The 18,286-nt window shown below is 42.4% G+C and overlaps 1 protein-coding gene across 1 annotated transcript in view; it reads left to right on the top strand.

Moving 5' to 3' along the window:
* CC2D2A (coiled-coil and C2 domain containing 2A) overlaps positions 1 to 18,286 on the top strand; it is an 88,070-nt gene that overhangs the window by 25,608 nt on the left and 44,176 nt on the right. Inside the window, exons 9-15 of the mRNA XM_014549334.1 lie at positions 485 to 647; positions 6,048 to 6,184; positions 6,799 to 6,930; positions 10,023 to 10,232; positions 11,266 to 11,372; positions 13,127 to 13,267; positions 17,595 to 17,751. Of these exons, the coding sequence (XP_014404820.1) occupies positions 485 to 647; positions 6,048 to 6,184; positions 6,799 to 6,930; positions 10,023 to 10,232; positions 11,266 to 11,372; positions 13,127 to 13,267; positions 17,595 to 17,751 (1,047 nt within the window). The remainder of the gene's footprint in view (positions 1 to 484; positions 648 to 6,047; positions 6,185 to 6,798; positions 6,931 to 10,022; positions 10,233 to 11,265; positions 11,373 to 13,126; positions 13,268 to 17,594; positions 17,752 to 18,286) is intronic.

Here is an 18,286-nt window from a genome sequence, read left to right as displayed (position 1 = left end):
GTCAGAAAAGTAGACAAGATCCCTGTGGCTGGGACTCCAGGCGGTCTGAGCAGAGTGTGTGGACCCTACACTTGTGCATTTGCCTGGGGTGGGTGCCAGGTGGAAGCTTAAAATGCTACATAACTTGTGAGCACATGTTCTTTAAATAAGTGTCAACCTTCCAAGGAGGCCAGAGTTGTTGAGGTTTCATCGATTCCCTTAGCACGTCTCTTCTGACTTCAGCCGGATCCGATTCTGACATTTGCCAAGTATAGGAAATAGTGAAAAACAAAGCAAACCTGCTTGGTAAATATGAAAGGCCATGTAGCTTTATGCTTTTGTTTAAATAAATAAACAAACAAACAAGCAAGCAAGCAAATAAATAAGTAGGTAATACTACTGTAGGTTGTGTTGTTTGGTGAGTTGAATACCATCGATTCTTTTTTTCTATATAAACTGGTCATCTTAGCATGATTTTCGTGGTCATTTTCTTAACGCCGTGCAGGATGAGGAAGAGCTGCTTGCTGGCAGAGATGCTGAGCACTTCCTATTGGGCTCACATCACGGGGCTGAAGATTTCGTGGCGGTGAGACCTGCCTATTATGAAAGCGTCCACATTCGGCTGCAGAAGGAGAAAGAACTCCTGTTCATACCCAGTAGGCTGACAGGTACTGGCTCTTTCTGTCTTCCCGCTCACCCTCCTTTTCCTTCAGTGACAGAAGGATGATGGTGTCTAAGGACGCCAGATCTCCGTCACTGATCCCAGGTTCTAATCTGATTTCATAATCAAGAAATAGCTCCACACAAACACACACACAAAAAAAAATGTAAACATGGAAAAATATCCACTGAACAAGCCATTATGGACAGAATCACAGAAGATATCCCAGAATGCCATGGGAGCCCCTTCATCATATCAGTGACCATCCCTGGGAGCTCTGAGAGTCAGGCTGTGAAAAGGAACAACTGTGTTTCACCCTCTACTCACACTCAGTGCTTCTAGAACCGTCCTGTGACCAGATGTGTAGGTTTTTACTTACACCAACCAATCCTCCCATGCCAGCTAGGTGTCCTACGATTCAATCCTGCTCTACCTACCAGTGGTGAGTGCTGACCCCACACAGTAAGGGCTCAGTCCCACAAGACTACCCACTACTTCAGACAGCAATTGCCAAATAGCTTGTCCCCAGGCTACACACACTTTTACTCGACTTTGCTGCAAATCAGGGGTTCCCCTGATTCCCTCTTCAGGTTTTGTAACTAGATATAACAGCACATAGAACTCAGGGAAACACTTCTATTATTGGTTTATCTATAATAATAAAAGCATAATATGCTAATTAGACAGGACAGCCAAATGACCTTCCAGACGACCTTCTGGACGAAGCTGGGACTGCGAGGGCCGAGGCGAGCCATTGCGGCTGTGAGGGCCGAGCCTCTTGCACGAATTTCATGCATCAGGCCTTTGGTTATATAATAAAGAACATAGAGCTCACAGGTGAAGAGATGCAGAGGGCAAAAGGTGTGTGTCACCAACCAGGAAGCTCTTCAAAACCGATTAATTACATCACTGCCGTGGGTGATTCATTCTATCTTTGGTCCCTCTGTCCCTCTTTTCTCCCAGAGGTGGGAGTGGAAGGAGTGGGTGATGAAAGCCCCAACTGTCTCCTCACGTGATTGGTTCCCTGGACACCACACTAATCCTGAGACCATTCAGGAGTCTTCTCATTAGCATACAAAAGGGTGGACAGTTATCACTTTGGAGATTCCAAGGGTTTGAGCAGCTGTGTGTTTGGAAGCAGACTGGGGGAGTTCCTTGAGGTGGGGAGTGGCCAGGGTACTGGAGCAGACCCTCTGATTAACCCCTCCTTACTGCTCCTTTCACATACTAGTAGGTATTGAATGTTTTCATCTCTACAACATTTTTCCAAAAATATCCAATGCGAGTTGACAATATACATTACCTGCCTCCTAGTGCTGTGGAGAATGCAAGAAAAAGTATGAGAAATAATTCCTACTTTTAAAATCCTAGAAGCTAACTTGATTTGGGGCAGGGAAATGCATTAAAGTGCAGGAAAGACTATTTGTTCAGCTCTGACGTTGCACCCACTTTCAATATGGGGAAAAAGGGACACTAACTCAAGAAGAACCAAAGCCTTACTCCCCTTCCCCCCCCAAAAAAATGGTCTTTAAAAAAAAAGGCTAACAAATCTTGTATTGCTCATGATTAAATAAAACCATCTCAGCATTGGCCTAATAAAACAATGAATCCACTTTTTGGTATTTTAATAATCCTTTCTAAAGCTTTTACTGCTATTGATAATATATTTATGTGCTTGTGGGAGTGTAAATAAGAGCCCGTTTACAAAAAATAACTCATTAAAGGTACTTATTAAAGGAGGCCACCAGCTGCCTGTTGCCCTTGTTACAGCTCATTACCAGTAGTCGCGGACCTTCAACAGAGGTAATATGCCTGATGCCATTAGCATGGAGCCCACTCCCAGGGAACAGTGCACAGCTCACTCCAGCTTATAAACCCTGACATTCTGTTGCTCTCTGCTTCTCCTCAGCTTCCGCCTGGCTTCCCTTCTGCCGAAGAAGCCTATAACTTCTTCACCTTCACCTTTGATCCCGAACCAGAGGAACTGGAGGAAAAACCAAAAGCAAAACATAGAGAGGGAGCCAATCAAGAGGAGGTGGAAGGAGAGGAGGAAGGGCCACCTATTCAAGGAGTAAACAAAACGGTATTTAATATTTTGACGGTGATGATGATGATTATGATGGTAATGACAATGAGGACCACAATGATGAGGAGGATGATGAGGAGGATGATGAGGATGAGGATGATGTTAATAAGGAGGAAGTGGATGACGATGATACCCTAGCCAGGAAAAAAGTGGCTGAAGGCAAAACTGCCACCGCCACACAGAACAGCTCATCCATGTCTTGGGTGAAAGAAAAGGGGTATTAGCTTCACATAACCTTCTGTAGCCTTTGATTTCACCCCGCAATTTGGGTAGTGAGGGCCTTGAATTAAATCTGTCCATCTTCTGTGGAGAAAGAAACAAAAGCAGAACAATGTGGCTTGCAGATTTTTCTTGCCCCCACAACCTTACAGGCAAGCAGCTTTTTGTGTCCCATGCCACACCCAAGCTACAACTCAGATTCCCTAATTGTGAGTGGTATGTGTGCCATAAAAGAGAGCATGCCTGTAAAAGTGTGTAAAGGACTTACCCGGCTGGTGTGGCTCAGTGGTTGAGTGTCAACCTATGAACCAGGAGGTCACAGTTCAATTCCCCAACAGGGCATACACCCGGGTTGTGGGCTCGAGATCCCCAGTGTGGGGCATGACCTCCTGGTTCACAGGTCGATGCTCAACCACTGAGCTGCACCGGCCGGACAAAACATGCCCTTTGAAGTCATCTGTACGTGAAGCCCTCTCCTGTAGTCCACGCTCTGGCCTGCCCAGACCTTTGTTCATATTTTCATACTGAAAGTGGACTTAGTCTTCCTGGCGGGAGTTTTAGATCATCTAGAGGCCCTTTCACTCCCTTTTTCTGTTCTTTGAGTTTAATATTTAGGAAGACATTTGAAGACCATAACAAAAAAGTCAAAAGTCAAATTATAGTACAGTGATGGGTGAATGGAAGGTTAAACATCCTTTCTACTACTACTAGGAATGAAGGAAGAAGAAAGAACAATTGGGTCATAGTAAAGAGTAGTCTAGCATGCAAAACAGTATCTGACAAACAGTAGTATGCAATCAATATTGAAGATCTATATGACTGAATGACTATCAGAATAAATTAATGAAATTAATGGGGAGAATAGTGTAACAGGTAGGATGAAATGAGGGAAGCATAACATGTTTATAATAATTATATTACTTTTATATTCATTAAGCTACTTCAAATCCTTTTGGGAATCAGATGAGAAACTATTTAATCACTCAGCAATCCTTATATTATTCAAATTTGTCATGAGCCTTGCCACAATTCCTTATCCTGGGACTTACAAGGAAAGGAATGGGAAAGGAAGGGAATTGAGTGAACATTTATTCATTGAGAGTACTTTGCTTATGTTATTGCATTTGATCTTTGAACAAGCCTGTGAGGCAAGTATTATTATTTCATCATCTTACAAATGAGGAAACTGAAGTTCAAAGGGGTTAAGTGATTTGCCTGAGGTCTTACATCATTATTTATATGGTACTATTCTCAGCTGTCAAAATCAGCTACTATAAATACTGTATAAAAGAAGAAAATAGATCTGTGAGTACAATTTAAAAACCATTCTGACTGGAGAAATTGAGTGGCGACAGAACATGTTTAGAAAAACAGCATGGGAAGCAGGAAATTCTTCAAACACTGAAGTATATACAGGGTGGGACTGTAGGGTTTGGAATCAGATTGTCTGTGTTCTATAACCTTAAGCAAGTTATTTATCCTCTTTATGCCCCAGGGTCCTCATTTGACAAAAGAGAATTGGAATCTTTCTCCTGATGCATGATATAAAGCAGGGGTGGGCAAACTTTTTGACTCGAGGGCCACAATGGGTTCTTAAACTGGACCGGAGGGCCGGAACAAAAGCATGGATGGAGTGTTTGTGTGAACTAATATAAATTCAAAGTAAACATCATTACATAAAAGGGTACGGTCTTTTTTATTTTTAGTTTTATTCATTTCAAACGGGCTGGATCCGGCCCGCGGGCCGTAGTTTGCCCATGGCTGTTCTAATCTGATTTCATAATCAAGAAATAGCTCCACACAAACACACCAAAAAAAATGTAGAACATGGAAAGATATCCACTGAGCAAGCCATTATGGACAGAATCACAGAAGAAATCCCAGAATGCCATGGGAGCCCCTTCATCATATCAGTGACCATCGCTGGGAGCTCTGAGAGTCAGGCTATGAAAAGGAACAACTGTGTTTCACCCTCTACTCACACTCAGTGCTTCTAGAACAGTCCTGTGACCAGATGTGTAGGTTTTTACTTACACCAACCAATCCTCCCATGCCAGCTAGGTGTCCTACGATTCAATCCTGCTCTACCTACCAGTGGTGAGTGCTGACCCCACACAGTAAGGGCTCAGTCCCACAAGACTACCCACTACTTCAGACAGCAATTGCCAAATAGCTTGTCCCCAGGCTACACACACTTTTACTCGACTTTGCTGCAAATCAGGGGTTCCCCTGATTCCCTCTTCAGGTTTTGTAACTAGATATAACAGCACATAGAACTCAGGGAAACACTTCTATTATTGGTTTATCTATAATAATAAAAGCATAATATGCTAATTAGACAGGACAGCCAAATGACCTTCCAGACGACCTTCTGGACGAAGCTGGGACTGCGAGGGCCGAGGCAAGCCATTGCGGCTGTGAGGGCCGAGCCTCTTGCACGAATTTCATGCATCAGGCCTCTAGTTATATAATAAAGAACATAGAGCTCACAGGTGAAGAGATGCAGAGGGCAAAAGGTGTGTGTCACCAACCAGGAAGCTCTTCAAAACCGATTAATTACATCACTGCCGTGGGTGATTCATTCTATCTTTGGTCCCTCTGTCCCTCTTTTCTCCCAGAGGTGGGAGTGGAAGGAGTGGGTGATGAAAGCCCCAACTGTCTCCTCACGTGATTGGTTCCCTGGACACCACACTAATCCTGAGACCATTCAGGAGTCTTCTCATTAGCATACAAAAGGGTGGACAGTTATCACTTTGGAGATTCCAAGGGTTTGAGCAGCTGTGTGTTTGGAAGCAGACTGGGGGAGTTCCTTGAGGTGGGGAGTGGCCAGGGTACTGGAGCAGACCCTCTGATTAACCCCTCCTTACTGCTCCTTTCACATACTAGTAGGTATTGAATGTTTTCATCTCTACAACATGGTATTGCAAGTAAACGCATTCGTCTTCTCCTTTGTTCTGCTTTGAGAAATTAATTTGGAAAATAGGCCTTTTTCCAAGAACAGAAAGGAAATCTTTGGGGGCGGGGGAGGTTTGCTTTCTCAAAAGGCATTTGGAAACGTTAGGTGGGCACTAAAGTGGCTGCATTTCTCTGTGGACTGTCTAGTGCCCACATATAAGAAGCTTCCTGAGAACGTGCAGCCCAGGTTCCTGGAGGACGAAGGACTATACATTGGAACCAGGCCCGAGGTGCCGCGGGCCACGCAGAATATCATGGAGAACAGGCTGCTGGTGCAGGAGTCCGTAAGCACACCCCCTCCCAGCGTCGCCCCGAGTGACCCAGGGGATCCCTTTTTCCACAGGGCAGTCACTGCACCACCCAACTCATTTCCCCTTGGGGGTGTCCATACACAGCCGTTTAGTTTTTTGTAACTTGTCTCAGAATGTTTCATGATCTCAAGGGGTACACACTCTCACTGCTGAAAAAACATCTTCTGCCAGCTGCATTCCGGCTTCTGTAAATCAGACGTTGGCAACAATTTCCCAATTCATAGAAATAAATGTTCAAAGATCCAAGATAGAATGTTCTCTATTGCTTTTCTCCTTTTTTTTTAATTTTTAATGAATAGAATACAAAATTTTCCATAGCAATTATTACAGCTTTTTCTTAAGGTTTTTTTTATTTTTATTTTTTGCAGGTGGGGTGGTAGTGAGAACTATATCTTAAGTTAATTGTAGGGGACATTAGTGAAGACTCAATTTCTAATGGAAACAGAGACTGTAGAAGATCTATTGGGGAAGAGGGAAGGTACATAGATGTGTATGTGGACCCGGAATTTCCCTGCAAACATTATTTATTTTGTAAACCATTTCTGTCCAATGAGTAGAAAATGTCCTTCCCTCTGCCTGCTCCCCAGGACAGAAGGTGGTTCGGAGATGACGGCAGAATCCTAGCCCTGCCAAACCCCATCAGGCCTTCCCCTTCCCGGCCGCCAGCCTTGACCCAGGAGCAAGACATTCATGCAGAGCTGGAAACGCTGTATAAGAAGGTAAACCTCCCTCTCATTTTTAATAGGTGCCTTTGCTTGAAAGTGCTTTGCTGCTTGAATCACTTGGAGTACTGAATTTGTGGTGTTCTACTTTGATTTATTTTTTAAATAATTTACATCTTACACATAAAGAACAGACAGCAGGCCTATTTACAAGGGAGTCCACTGTGCTCACCTAATCCCTTCTTTAACCAGGAGCGAGCTTACCAGGTGGGGTAGCTGAGTCAGTGTCTTATTTGCATATCCAGTTTAGTTGCTCTTATATTTCCTCTTTCCTTTCTGTCATCTTACTTCAGTTGCTACTATTTTTCCAGGACAAATATGGACACTTGGATTTTAATCCCACCAATGATTATTCTTTTTCTGTACAACTTTATTTTTTTCCTCCATGGGCATGCATCTCTACTCATGCTGAGACTGTCAGCAGATGGTCCATATGCACCATTGTTGATAGTTCTGGTTTTCAGTTTTCAATTAAAGACTGAAAGGATTAAATCAATTTCAAAATTAAAAGAATATGCCCTATCAATGTTATTTATTCTTGGGAGAAATTGTAGCAAACAAAAAGAAAGACAACAAACCAGGGGGTCTTGCTCCCCAATAGGAAGAGAGTTGGGGTCTTTTGAGTGGTCTTGCCCAATGACTACCAAGAGTCCTGGGAGCTATTTTTATTTAGTTGAGCTCAGCTTACAGCAGAGGCCACCAATAATCACTTGAAAATGAGCTAATGCAGATTTGGGGAAGGAGACACAAAGTACAGGTGCCCCAGGTAATATTTTAAGTAATTGAAACTATGCTGCCAACGTTACTTCTTCATCAAGAAGAGTACAAGATGGAACCTGAGAGCCACACCTGAGTGATCTCATACCCCATGTAAAAGGAAAGGCAAGGCAAGACCCAGCCAGAGCCAAGCAATTAGGAAGGAATGTTCTTTTAAGTCTGTGGAACGATGTTCAGTTGTACTAGTACATGTCTTTGTGAGGTGGGAATGTTCTAAGTCACCCAGGTAGTCTGGGTGCTCACAAGACACATCGTGACCACACAGAGTAAAAAATTCTAACGTGAATGCAGGTGCTAACTGAACACTTTTACTGAAATAAAAGAGGAAAGAAATGGGTCTCCACTGTTGCCATCTAAAGTGTAAGGATCTTAATGACCAGAACTAGGGCTTTCATAACATACAAACTATTGGTGGAGTAAGACCCATGCAGGATGGGCTTTCTGCCCTATAATCCAAAGGGAGAAGAATTCAGCCTGTTTTGGAAGGGACTGAGACATGGTCAATCCTTCCCTATTTATAAACACATCCTGGTTTACAAGGACTTCTTTTAAAACAAAATATCTACAATCTTCTCATTAAAGACATTTTTAATGCTTTTTTCAACATGGTATTTTTAAATGCTATTTTTTTGGAGAAAATGTGTTGTTTTATTAAAATAAAAGTAGGATACAATCTATTGAACTCTTGCAGAAAATCATATGTCCTAAATATACATTAATAGTCTACTAATTTGGCAGAGGACAAAGTATGAGATTAAATGGCTAAAAATAAATAAACTCATATATTCTTACCAGTGCAAAGCAGACAGCAACACCAAACCAGGACAAATTTACCGGTAAATGAAGGCTCATATGTACATGCTTTGTTGTAAGTGTGAATACCAGTACTATTTTGATGACTAATAGTAACTGAAAAGCAGATCACACTCTATAACCTGTGAGAGTATATTTCTGTACATACTTACATGTATGTACACACACACACACACACACACACACACACACACAAACAACCTGGACCTCCCTTTCTTTGCTATTCTTAGTCTGAGACGGGAGAAAGTTAGAATCTTATAATCATAGGAGTCCCCTCTACTGGGCTTTCCAGACTCCCTGTGCACCCCCCAGGCCTTATCCTCCCCCCCACTTGTGTTATAAAGGTCAGATCCCAGTCCTCCTCCTAATGCAGTGGCTGCTTGGAGACAGGCCCAGCACATCGCAGACATCCACCCATTTTGTGGAAGAAATGAGGTGGTATATGTGAAGTGATCGATATGCTGCCTAGTGATCTACAAAATGCTAATCTTTTCTCAGCCTCCCATCCCTACAGATGAAGAAATAGGCTCAGGGATGTGTAGTAACCTCGCCAAGGTTCCAGAGCAAATCAGAGTTAGAACCAGAGCTGGAATTCAAGGATTCCCCCAGCCCAGCCTCTTTAGATGTTGCCATGAAGAGGAATTAAGTGAAGAGATTACTGAACGTTACCCGCAATTGATGAAAGATAGATGCTTCCGTTCTCACTAGAGTTTCTACAACTTCCATTTAACTTCATAACTAACAAACAGTACATTTATGTCACATAAACTTATCATTTTCCAGATAACATAAGTAGGTTCCAAAAGCTCCATTCTGCAAAAACAGAGGATCGAGAGATGTGTCTCAATGCCCACTTCCCAATCACAGTAGTGTCTACATAAATGAAGACACAGAATCAGAAAGGTCTCTCCACCTTGGACCTTCCAACCTTAAAAGCAGTGGTGATCTATGGGGCATATTTAAAGATTTTATGGGATAAACACAGAGGGATTTATTGGGCTTATTATGCACGAAGCAATCCATGGACGTCCCAGTGGAAATTTCCATTCCTGTTTCCACACCCTCAGCTGCTCCATCTCCCTCTTCCACTGTTACTTTGTACATGGAGAATATATCTATGATCCCAATAATGATCAGTTTGGACCAGAATCTATACATCTCTGGTCAAAAGAATTTCAAGGTCACCAGAGACAAAACCTAAGAAACAAGATAGTCTGCGGGACAAAGATTAGAACTGACTTGGGAGAGAGAAAAATCTAAAAAACCTTGGAGACAAGATTAAAATGGTTTCCTTTCTCACTCTTGTCTTTCATTTTTACCTTTCGACTATTCAGAAAAGAGCAGGCCCCTAAAACCACCAGGAAAGGGGATGGAGCATCAATCTGGCTTGACGAGGGTAGGAGGTATTTTGCATCTGAATATCTTTCCATTGCTTTTTAGGTCATTATCTAGTAAGTGCCTTAACTGTGTTCCCCCCAACACTCTGCTCTCTTCGGCAGGCGGTCAGATATGTGCAGAAAACTCAACATATGATTGGATCTGGAGACCTTCCTGAAAATTTCCAATTGGACATTGATATTTCAGGGTTAATCTTTACTCATCATCCCTGTTTTAGCCGAGAGCATGTTTTGGCAGCCAAGCTGGCCCAGTTATATGACCAGTACCTTGCAAGACGCCAGAGAAACAAGGCACAATTTCTTACTGATAAGGTACACTCTTCCACACTTATTGTTGGAGGGGTGGGTTCTTCTGATGAGCCCAATCAACAGAAACATGTCCAGCAGCAAATGTCCATGTGGCTCCTCTTTCTAGGATGTATGACATGTTGTTATACTGGAAACAAAAGGAAAGATATGACTATGTACTTGAACGTGTGCAAATTCAGTGGCACACACTTGGCTAAAAGAGAAAGATTTGTGTGAACAGTGCAAGCGATCCCACCTACCAGGGGTGGGTATTAGATGAAAGATGCTTGGCTGTGTCTTGCTTATGTGACCTCAGATGCTGAGGCTGTTCAAGGCTAGAGAATCTCTCCGTCCTTAGAAACATTCTCATTTTATATATAATTCCCATAACGTGGCACCTGAACACAAGTCAGTTGTTTCAACTGATGCTCAAAGACATGGCCATCCATTTCAGAATGGTTTCCAATGTAATCCCATCCTGTGGAATTTTCATGGATAATTTTGACTATGAGGAATTTTAGTCTTCTACCCTGTTCTTAAAACATACTACCTCCAAAAATATGATAACTCCATGGTACCTTCTTTTATAAGTTTATTATTTTATGTTCTCTTCACATCACAAAAATATCAGTGTAAGACCAAGATCCAGAAGGACCCACTTTTAGCCTTGAAAAAAACCTTGTGTCTAAGACAGGCACATAAAAGCAACATCTCTCATGAGCCTCTTGATTATCTGGGCCACAGAACAAGGACAGACATGCAATGTTCTTTAGTATTCCTTTTTTTTTTTCAAGAATAGAAGAAGGAGTCCATCCCTTCGATAGCTCAGCTGGTAGAGCAGAGGACTGTGGTTGATTCCCAAGAATAGAAGAAACAGCTCTTTGTAAAAGTTCATTTTGGCAAAAGCCTGGAGACAGCTAGATGCTTGGACATCCATTTACGTGATGGGTCCTTGGGTCATTTTGTGGGTGGGTCATTTTATATGTGGGTCCAGGCAAGTAGCCTGCAGTAGGGAGGACAATGTCTAACTCAAAACATGTATCCATGTCTTTTTAAGCTCCAAGCTTTAAGAAATGCTGTTCAGATGGGCCTTGATCCAGCAAAATCTCATAAGTCTGTTGATATAACCCCCAAAGCCATCAATGAGTATAAATCTGAAATTCGGTAAGTTAAAGTCTATAATTGTAACTTCTTTTTTCCCCCAGTTTGATGTGCAGTTGTTGAGAGCTCAGGGTTTGTTTTTTTTCAGTTTTTCTAAATGCACTGAATACATGTGAAATTAAGTCAAAAGAAGCAATGAGATATAGCCATCATATTAACACCAAACTGGAAGCCCAATAAAGGAATGAAGATATAGGCTGTTGTGACTCACACACTCCGCTGGTGGAAACAAATACTGCTGCAGTCACCCCTTCAGGGAACAGCCTGGCCAGAGACAAGCAAAGTGAACCCTTCAGCTAAGACCCAGAAATTCTGCTTCAGACGTGTGCCCTCCAAGGAGCCATGCACACATGCACCTGGAGGTGCCAGCAAGGATTTCACAGCATCATTTACAAAATCAGAAACTAGAAATGACCCCATAGCACTGAACATATCTGCTAGAGTCACATGAACTGTTTCTACCACGGTCAAAATGACTGAATTAGCTCTGCATGTATCGATATGGATAAAATAATGTTGAATTTAAAAATCCAGGTGTAAGAGGCTGCTTGCTGTGTGATACCATTTACTAACCCTCCCGAACACCTGACACGATACTCATTTGTCCTAGGTACACACGTGTGGGACACATGGACAGAAAAGACACATGCCAGCTAGTAAACGATAGAAGCAGGATTTACATCTGGGGAGTGATTCCCACATTTGTGTCCTTAACCGTAATGCCTTGCTGCTCCTCAAGAAGAATGTTTCTTATTCTAGTTCACTGCATTCTTGCTTTTCCACCGCCTGCAGAGTGTCCGGACTCATGGCCACCCAACCACTAATTGGCTGTCATCTTCCTTTTCCACGGCCATAGTCAAATGATTAGAAAACCAGCCCTCTGTGCTTCTCTGTACCTTCTTCACAGGCTTAGTCATCACAAGGACAACTCCAGACTTAGACCTGCCTTCCAGGGTTCAAGCTCTCTTAGGCCAAGCTCACATTGTATGTTACAGTCATTTATCTATGTGACTGTCTCCTGAGCTAAACTTTCTGACCACAGGGACACCTCCTATCTTCTAGACACTTCTGAATCCCCTGACATGGCACCTGGTACTTTCTCAAGGAAAAAATCCTGTCTAATTAATTAATTAATGGCATAATAGAGTGCATTTGGGTTCTGGATTAGGCTATCAGTCCTAGAAAGCTTAAAGTAGGGCACTAGATAATTGGCAAACACTTTAAATAATGGAAATGAAAACAGAAGCATTTTCCAAGGATATCTCTTCATATCAGGCCAAAATTATCCTCTAGATAGCACTGAAAACTCACCAAGGCACCCACTAACATCACTTCGTCTCCTAAAGGGAGAACTGTGATTTGTGCTAACACAGACTTGAATATATTTGTTGTTCACTGGGACAGCAATAAACCCCCCTATGGTAACAATACTTTAGTTCATGAGAACTGCATATATTTGGCTCTTTATTTTTATAGTGTCAATGGTGGCGATTTGTTGAAGGTACATTGTATTAATAATAATTTTAAAAGTTAATTTAGTTAAGTTGAAGTCAGATTCATCTAGCAAAAAGAAAAGAAAATAACCTCTCAAAATATATCAACATCCTATTGTATTCAAATTTTCATTCATAGTTTTGGCTTTCTATATTATAGCTCTTAAATATGCAATCACTATAGCATTAGTAGTTCTTTTTAATTTGCAAACACAGCTAAATAACTTTATGTGTGTGTGTGTATGTGTGTATTATATCTTGTAGGCAAACAAGAAAACTCCGTGATGCTGAACAAGAAACAGATCGAACATTGCTTAAGACCATCATAAAAGTCTGGAAAGAAATGAAGTCCCTGCGAGAGTTCCAGAGGTTTACAAACACGCCCTTGAAACTTGTTTTGAGAAAGTAGGCTTTTTTCAAAAATTGTTTTATTGTGTTATATCATAGAGAAAAATGTATAAAACATAGGTACAGTTTTAAAAATAATCACAAAAAATACTTACAAATGAATAACCATGTAACCACTCCCCAGGTTCAGAAATAGAGCATAACCTGTTAGCCCCATGTTCCTAACCCCAACTCGACCCCCCTCGTCCCAGAAGTAACCATTTTCTGGACTTTTATGATCAGTGTTTCCTTGATTTTATTTATAGGTTTGCCATTGATGTATAATCCCTGGGAACATATAGTTTTTTACTTTTCCATAAATAAAAGTATTTTGTGTGTATTCTTTAGTGAATACACACTTGTTTCTTTTCTTTAATACTATGTGAGAACCATCTACCTTATGGCACATAGCTGCAGTTTCCTTGCTTTATAATTCTTCATTATATGAATATCACAGGATTTCTCCATTTTATTGTTGGTGGACATTGAGTTGATCCCATTTTTCAATTGTTATAAACAGCACTCCTGTGGACATTTTTGTGGACATGTCTTTTAGGGTTTGTGTGTTACACCTTCCAGAAGTATACCTGGAAGTGAAATTGTTGAGTCTTAAGGGAGGCATTTTGCCAAGAATTTACATTTATGTGCTGAATCCAGACATTTTTGCAGAGTGATTGAGCTGATTTGTACTCTGACCAGTGTCCTCGTAGATCCAGATCACCCATATCCATCTCGCCTGATGTTGTCCAACATGAACATTGTACTAATCTAATGATGGCCTGTTTTAATTTTTATTTCCCAGACATGAGTTGGCCATCTTGGTTTCCTCTTCTCTGAGGTGTCTGTTCAAGGCTTTTGTTGATTTTGACCTGGATTGATTGTTCTTTTACCGTTTTCATAATTCGTAGGCGTTCAGCATACACCCCGCTCACGAGACCTTTGTGGATGGTGCCTGCCGCAGTGGCCTCTCCCATCTGAACCTGTCTTTTTACTCTCTTTCTGCTGCTTTTTGATGAATAGTTCTTAACTTTAAAAAGAATATTTTAGACTTTTCTTTTGTGATCGGTGCTTTTCATATCTGCTGAAGAAAACCTCTGACTCGTGTAGATAGTCCATGTGGTCTGTATATTGTCTCCTGCAGTCTTTACAGCTTTATCTTTCACATCCATCTCCAACTCACTCGGAGCTTACCAGGGCCTGGTGTGGGGAAGGTGTGCTTTGATAGCACTTATGCTAAGGAGGCCTCATTCACTAGGCTTTGATCCATGAGCAAGAGCGCAGTTAACAAGCAGAGCCTTGTTCTGTGTATTGATTCAAGAGTGTCTCTGCTGGTGTTGGTCCTCTCCGGATGGTTTCTTCTGAATGAGTGTTGTGTCCGTATACCAACACGAAAGTGACAAGTGTGGGCAATGAGCTGGTGCTTGGCTTTGAAATCAGCCATGTTTTAGCCAAAGAGAGCTGCGGCTGGTGATTTTGGGGTGTTGTAATCATCAGAGGCTGAGAAGACATCCTCCCAATGTAAACTGTGCTCTGTGAGGTCAGGGACCTTGTTGCCACTGGAACTCTGGTCCCCAAATGAGCACCTGCCACTGGGTGTGTGCTCATTGAATGTTAGTTCATGAAAAACAAATTCAAAGAGTTTCTCCCACAGAAACCATGGATGTTTCCCAGAAATTCCGGTGTTTCTACTTCTAAATTCTGTCTCCCAGGCTACCCTTCTAACCTCAATGGAGAATGTAAATATTTATAAGATTGTTTTCTCCTTCCTTCCTTCCTTCTTTTCTCCTTCCTAAGTTTAGGATTGCGAGAGTCCACGGCCAGCGTGGCTTTCGTGGGTTCAAAGACTTGGAGAGAGGGCTGATGCACAAATGATACACAAGATGGAATATTAATTTTTAATTACTGGGGGAACCAGAGGACAGCCTAACCATAGCGGTCAAGCTCTCTTTGTTGCTCCATTCCCAGCTGCTTTTATTCGCTAGAATACACAATTGCCTTTAGGAATGCAAACAGACATATCAATGGTAATGTTTAGCAAACAGTAAGATTGTCAGGTCTTGTGGGAGTTTGCTTTAGACCATTGACTCAGCAGCAGGTAATAAAATGTAGATATTCACCCTGTGAATATCAAAAGGAGTCCTGGTCAGCCTTCTGCCAGACTCCTCACATTTATATCAATTACTGTTGATCTTGGTCGCCAGCATAGGATAAACTGAATTTTATAGGAGATTTACCCTTCAGGTCACCTCTAGGTTGTCACTTTCATAAAAATTGGGCCCTGTTTTTCCCTAAGTGCTTCTTCCTAACTTCTTCTGGAGTGCCCTTCATTCACATTTGTGGTTCCTCGAGCCACCTTATGATACAGCATAATTTTTTTCCTGCACAAGTTCCCCAGTTTCCACCAGCTCATTTGTGTTTCTGAATAACAAGGAGGAAGTGAATGCTTCCTTATATATCAGAGATGGAACTAAATTTTTGAGCCAGACTTCCCCAATGTTTATAAATGTGAGGTGTCACTGTGCTTCCAAAGGGGTTTCTTAGGTAGAATCCTAGAAATCTGTAAATGTCTGTGCCTTGGGGGACTGCTAATTGCCTAAGCACCAGGCTACACATGTACATAGCAAACATTAGTCAGCTCTGGGCACCTGACTAAGTTTATCTAAAAGGGATGAGGAGCTTGAAGAGGCCAGATGGCATTGACCTGACCAGACCACATTAGGAGATAAGCACAGGTGATGAGTGGCAACAGCTCTAAGTGCTGGGTGGGACGTGCTGGGTGGGACACACTGGGTAGGCATGTTGGCCATCCCCCTCCTAAAGAGTCACACTGCCCATTAACAGGTAAAGGGCCCTGCAAAGATGAGCAAGAGGCCACTCCCATTTGTTTAGCCTCAGGTTGACTTGGGCATTCGCAGAACTAGTGTTCTACAGAACATACCTTGGGAACCACTGCCTTGGGTTGAGCCGAACTCCTGATGGAGTGTCCGCAGAATCATCCAAGAAAAACTCAAATTGTCAATCCCAAGTCAAAAAGTGGCTTTAGGGACTGGGTAGCAACATGATGAAGTGAGTCGTCAGAGATTTGAAGGATTAATAAGATAACTATAGTGACCTTCTACCACTACAGGTGGAGAGTTTACTGGCACCATGTCAGTATGCCATCTGTAAAAATTGGGCCCTGTTTTTCCCTAAGTGCTTCTTCCTAACTTCTTCTGGAGTGCCCTTCATTCACATTTGTGGTTCCTCGAGCCACCTTATGATACAGCATAATTTTTTTCCTGCACAAGTTCCCCAGTTTCCACCAGCTCATTTGTGTTTCTGAATAACAAGGAGGAAGTGAATGCTTCCTTATATATCAGAGATGGAACTAAATTTTTGAGCCAGACTTCCCCAATGTTTATAAATGTGAGGTGTCACTGTGCTTGCAAAGGGGTTTCTTAGGTAGAATCCTAGAAATCTGTAAACGTCTGTGCCTTGGGGGACTGCTAATTGCCTAAGCACCAGGCTACACATGTACATAGCAAACATTTGTCAGCTCTGGGCACCTGGCTAAGTTTATCTAAAAGGGATGAGGAGCTTTAAGAGGCCAGATGGCATTGACCTGACCAGAACACATTAGGAGATAAGCACAGGTGATGAGTGGGAACAGCTCTAAGTGCCGGGTGGGACGTGCTGGGTGGGACGCACTGGGTAGGCATGTTGGCCATCCCCCTCCTAAAGAGTCACACTGCCCATTAACAGGTAAAGGGCTCTGCAAAGATGAGCAAGAGGCCGCTCCCATTGGTTTAACCTCAGGTTGACTTGGGCATTCGCAGAACTAGTGTTCTACAGAACATACCTTGGGAACCACTGCCTTGGGTTGAGCCAAACTCCTGATGGAGTGTCCGCAGAATCATCCAAGAAAAACTCAAATTGTCAATCCCAAGTCAAAAAGTGGCTTTAGGGACAGGGTAGCAACATGATGAAGTGAGTCGTCAGAGACTTGAAGGTTTAATAAGATAATTATAGTGACCTTCTACCGCTACAAGTGGAGAGTTTACTGGCACCATGTCAGTATGCCATCTGGGTAACTTAACTCAGAGTGGCATTGTTGTTTAGCAGTAAATATTCCAGCTCTTCCACCACCAGCTGGTGTTCTTGGGTAAGTTACTTACCCTCTCTGTGCCTGTCTTCTTGTGTATAAAACGTGATGATTAGTCTCTGTATCGCGGGAATGTGAGCTGACATGTGCAGAACTTTTAGAGGAGTTCCTGCCACAAATCAAGCCTGGTGCAGGTGGTTGCTGTTATTATTACTCTATTATTCATTTCAAGAAATAACCAAGGTACTATGAATTATTTTAAAGGGAAAAAGTGGACCAGAAAGCAGACGAAGAAGCATATGAAGCAGAAATTCAAGCTGAAATAAGCGAATTGTTGGAAGAACACTCGGAAGAGTACGAGCAGAAGATGGAAGAATACAGAACTGAGTATCAGCAGTGGAAAGCCTGGAGGAAAGCCCAGGTTTGCACACGGAGCCTCAGCCTTGAACTGGGCTGACCTGGGGGAAGGGGAGGGTCTAGAGGGCACCCCATGAGACAGAAGGAGGGAAACTGCTGGCTCTGCTCTGTCTCTCTCCTTGCCCCCTCGCCAGGGAACAAAAGATGAGTGAATGAACTGGCTAATGAATGCACTTGTTTAAAAAGCTGCAGAGCTAGCTGAAACCAGAGCCAGGGTTCTCCAACTGTGTGTTCTTGGGCAAGTTACTCTTGCTATCACTGTTAGCTCTCTGTTACCACTCTGTGGCTATCTGAGTGAACAAACAAGTCATAACAGTACTTGTTCATGTATGTGTCAGGCATGTTTCATGCATCGTCCCATTGAATGGAGGGCATTGATGCTTCTGGTTCTCCCTCAGAAAACTACATAACTTTGTACAAATGATCTGCAAAATTGAATCCAAGGGGAATAAGTAATAGATGAGGGGGACCTGCAGTGCCAGTCCTGCTCACAGCCTTACTGTTAAAAAGTGTGTGTGTGTGTGTGTGTGTGTGTGTGT

The sequence above is a fragment of the Myotis brandtii genome, unplaced genomic scaffold (genome assembly GCF_000412655.1).
Source record: "Myotis brandtii unplaced genomic scaffold, ASM41265v1 scaffold547, whole genome shotgun sequence".
In the NCBI taxonomy this organism is placed as follows: Eukaryota; Metazoa; Chordata; class Mammalia; order Chiroptera; family Vespertilionidae; genus Myotis; species Myotis brandtii.
This window is presented reverse-complemented; position numbering and strand designations above follow the sequence as displayed.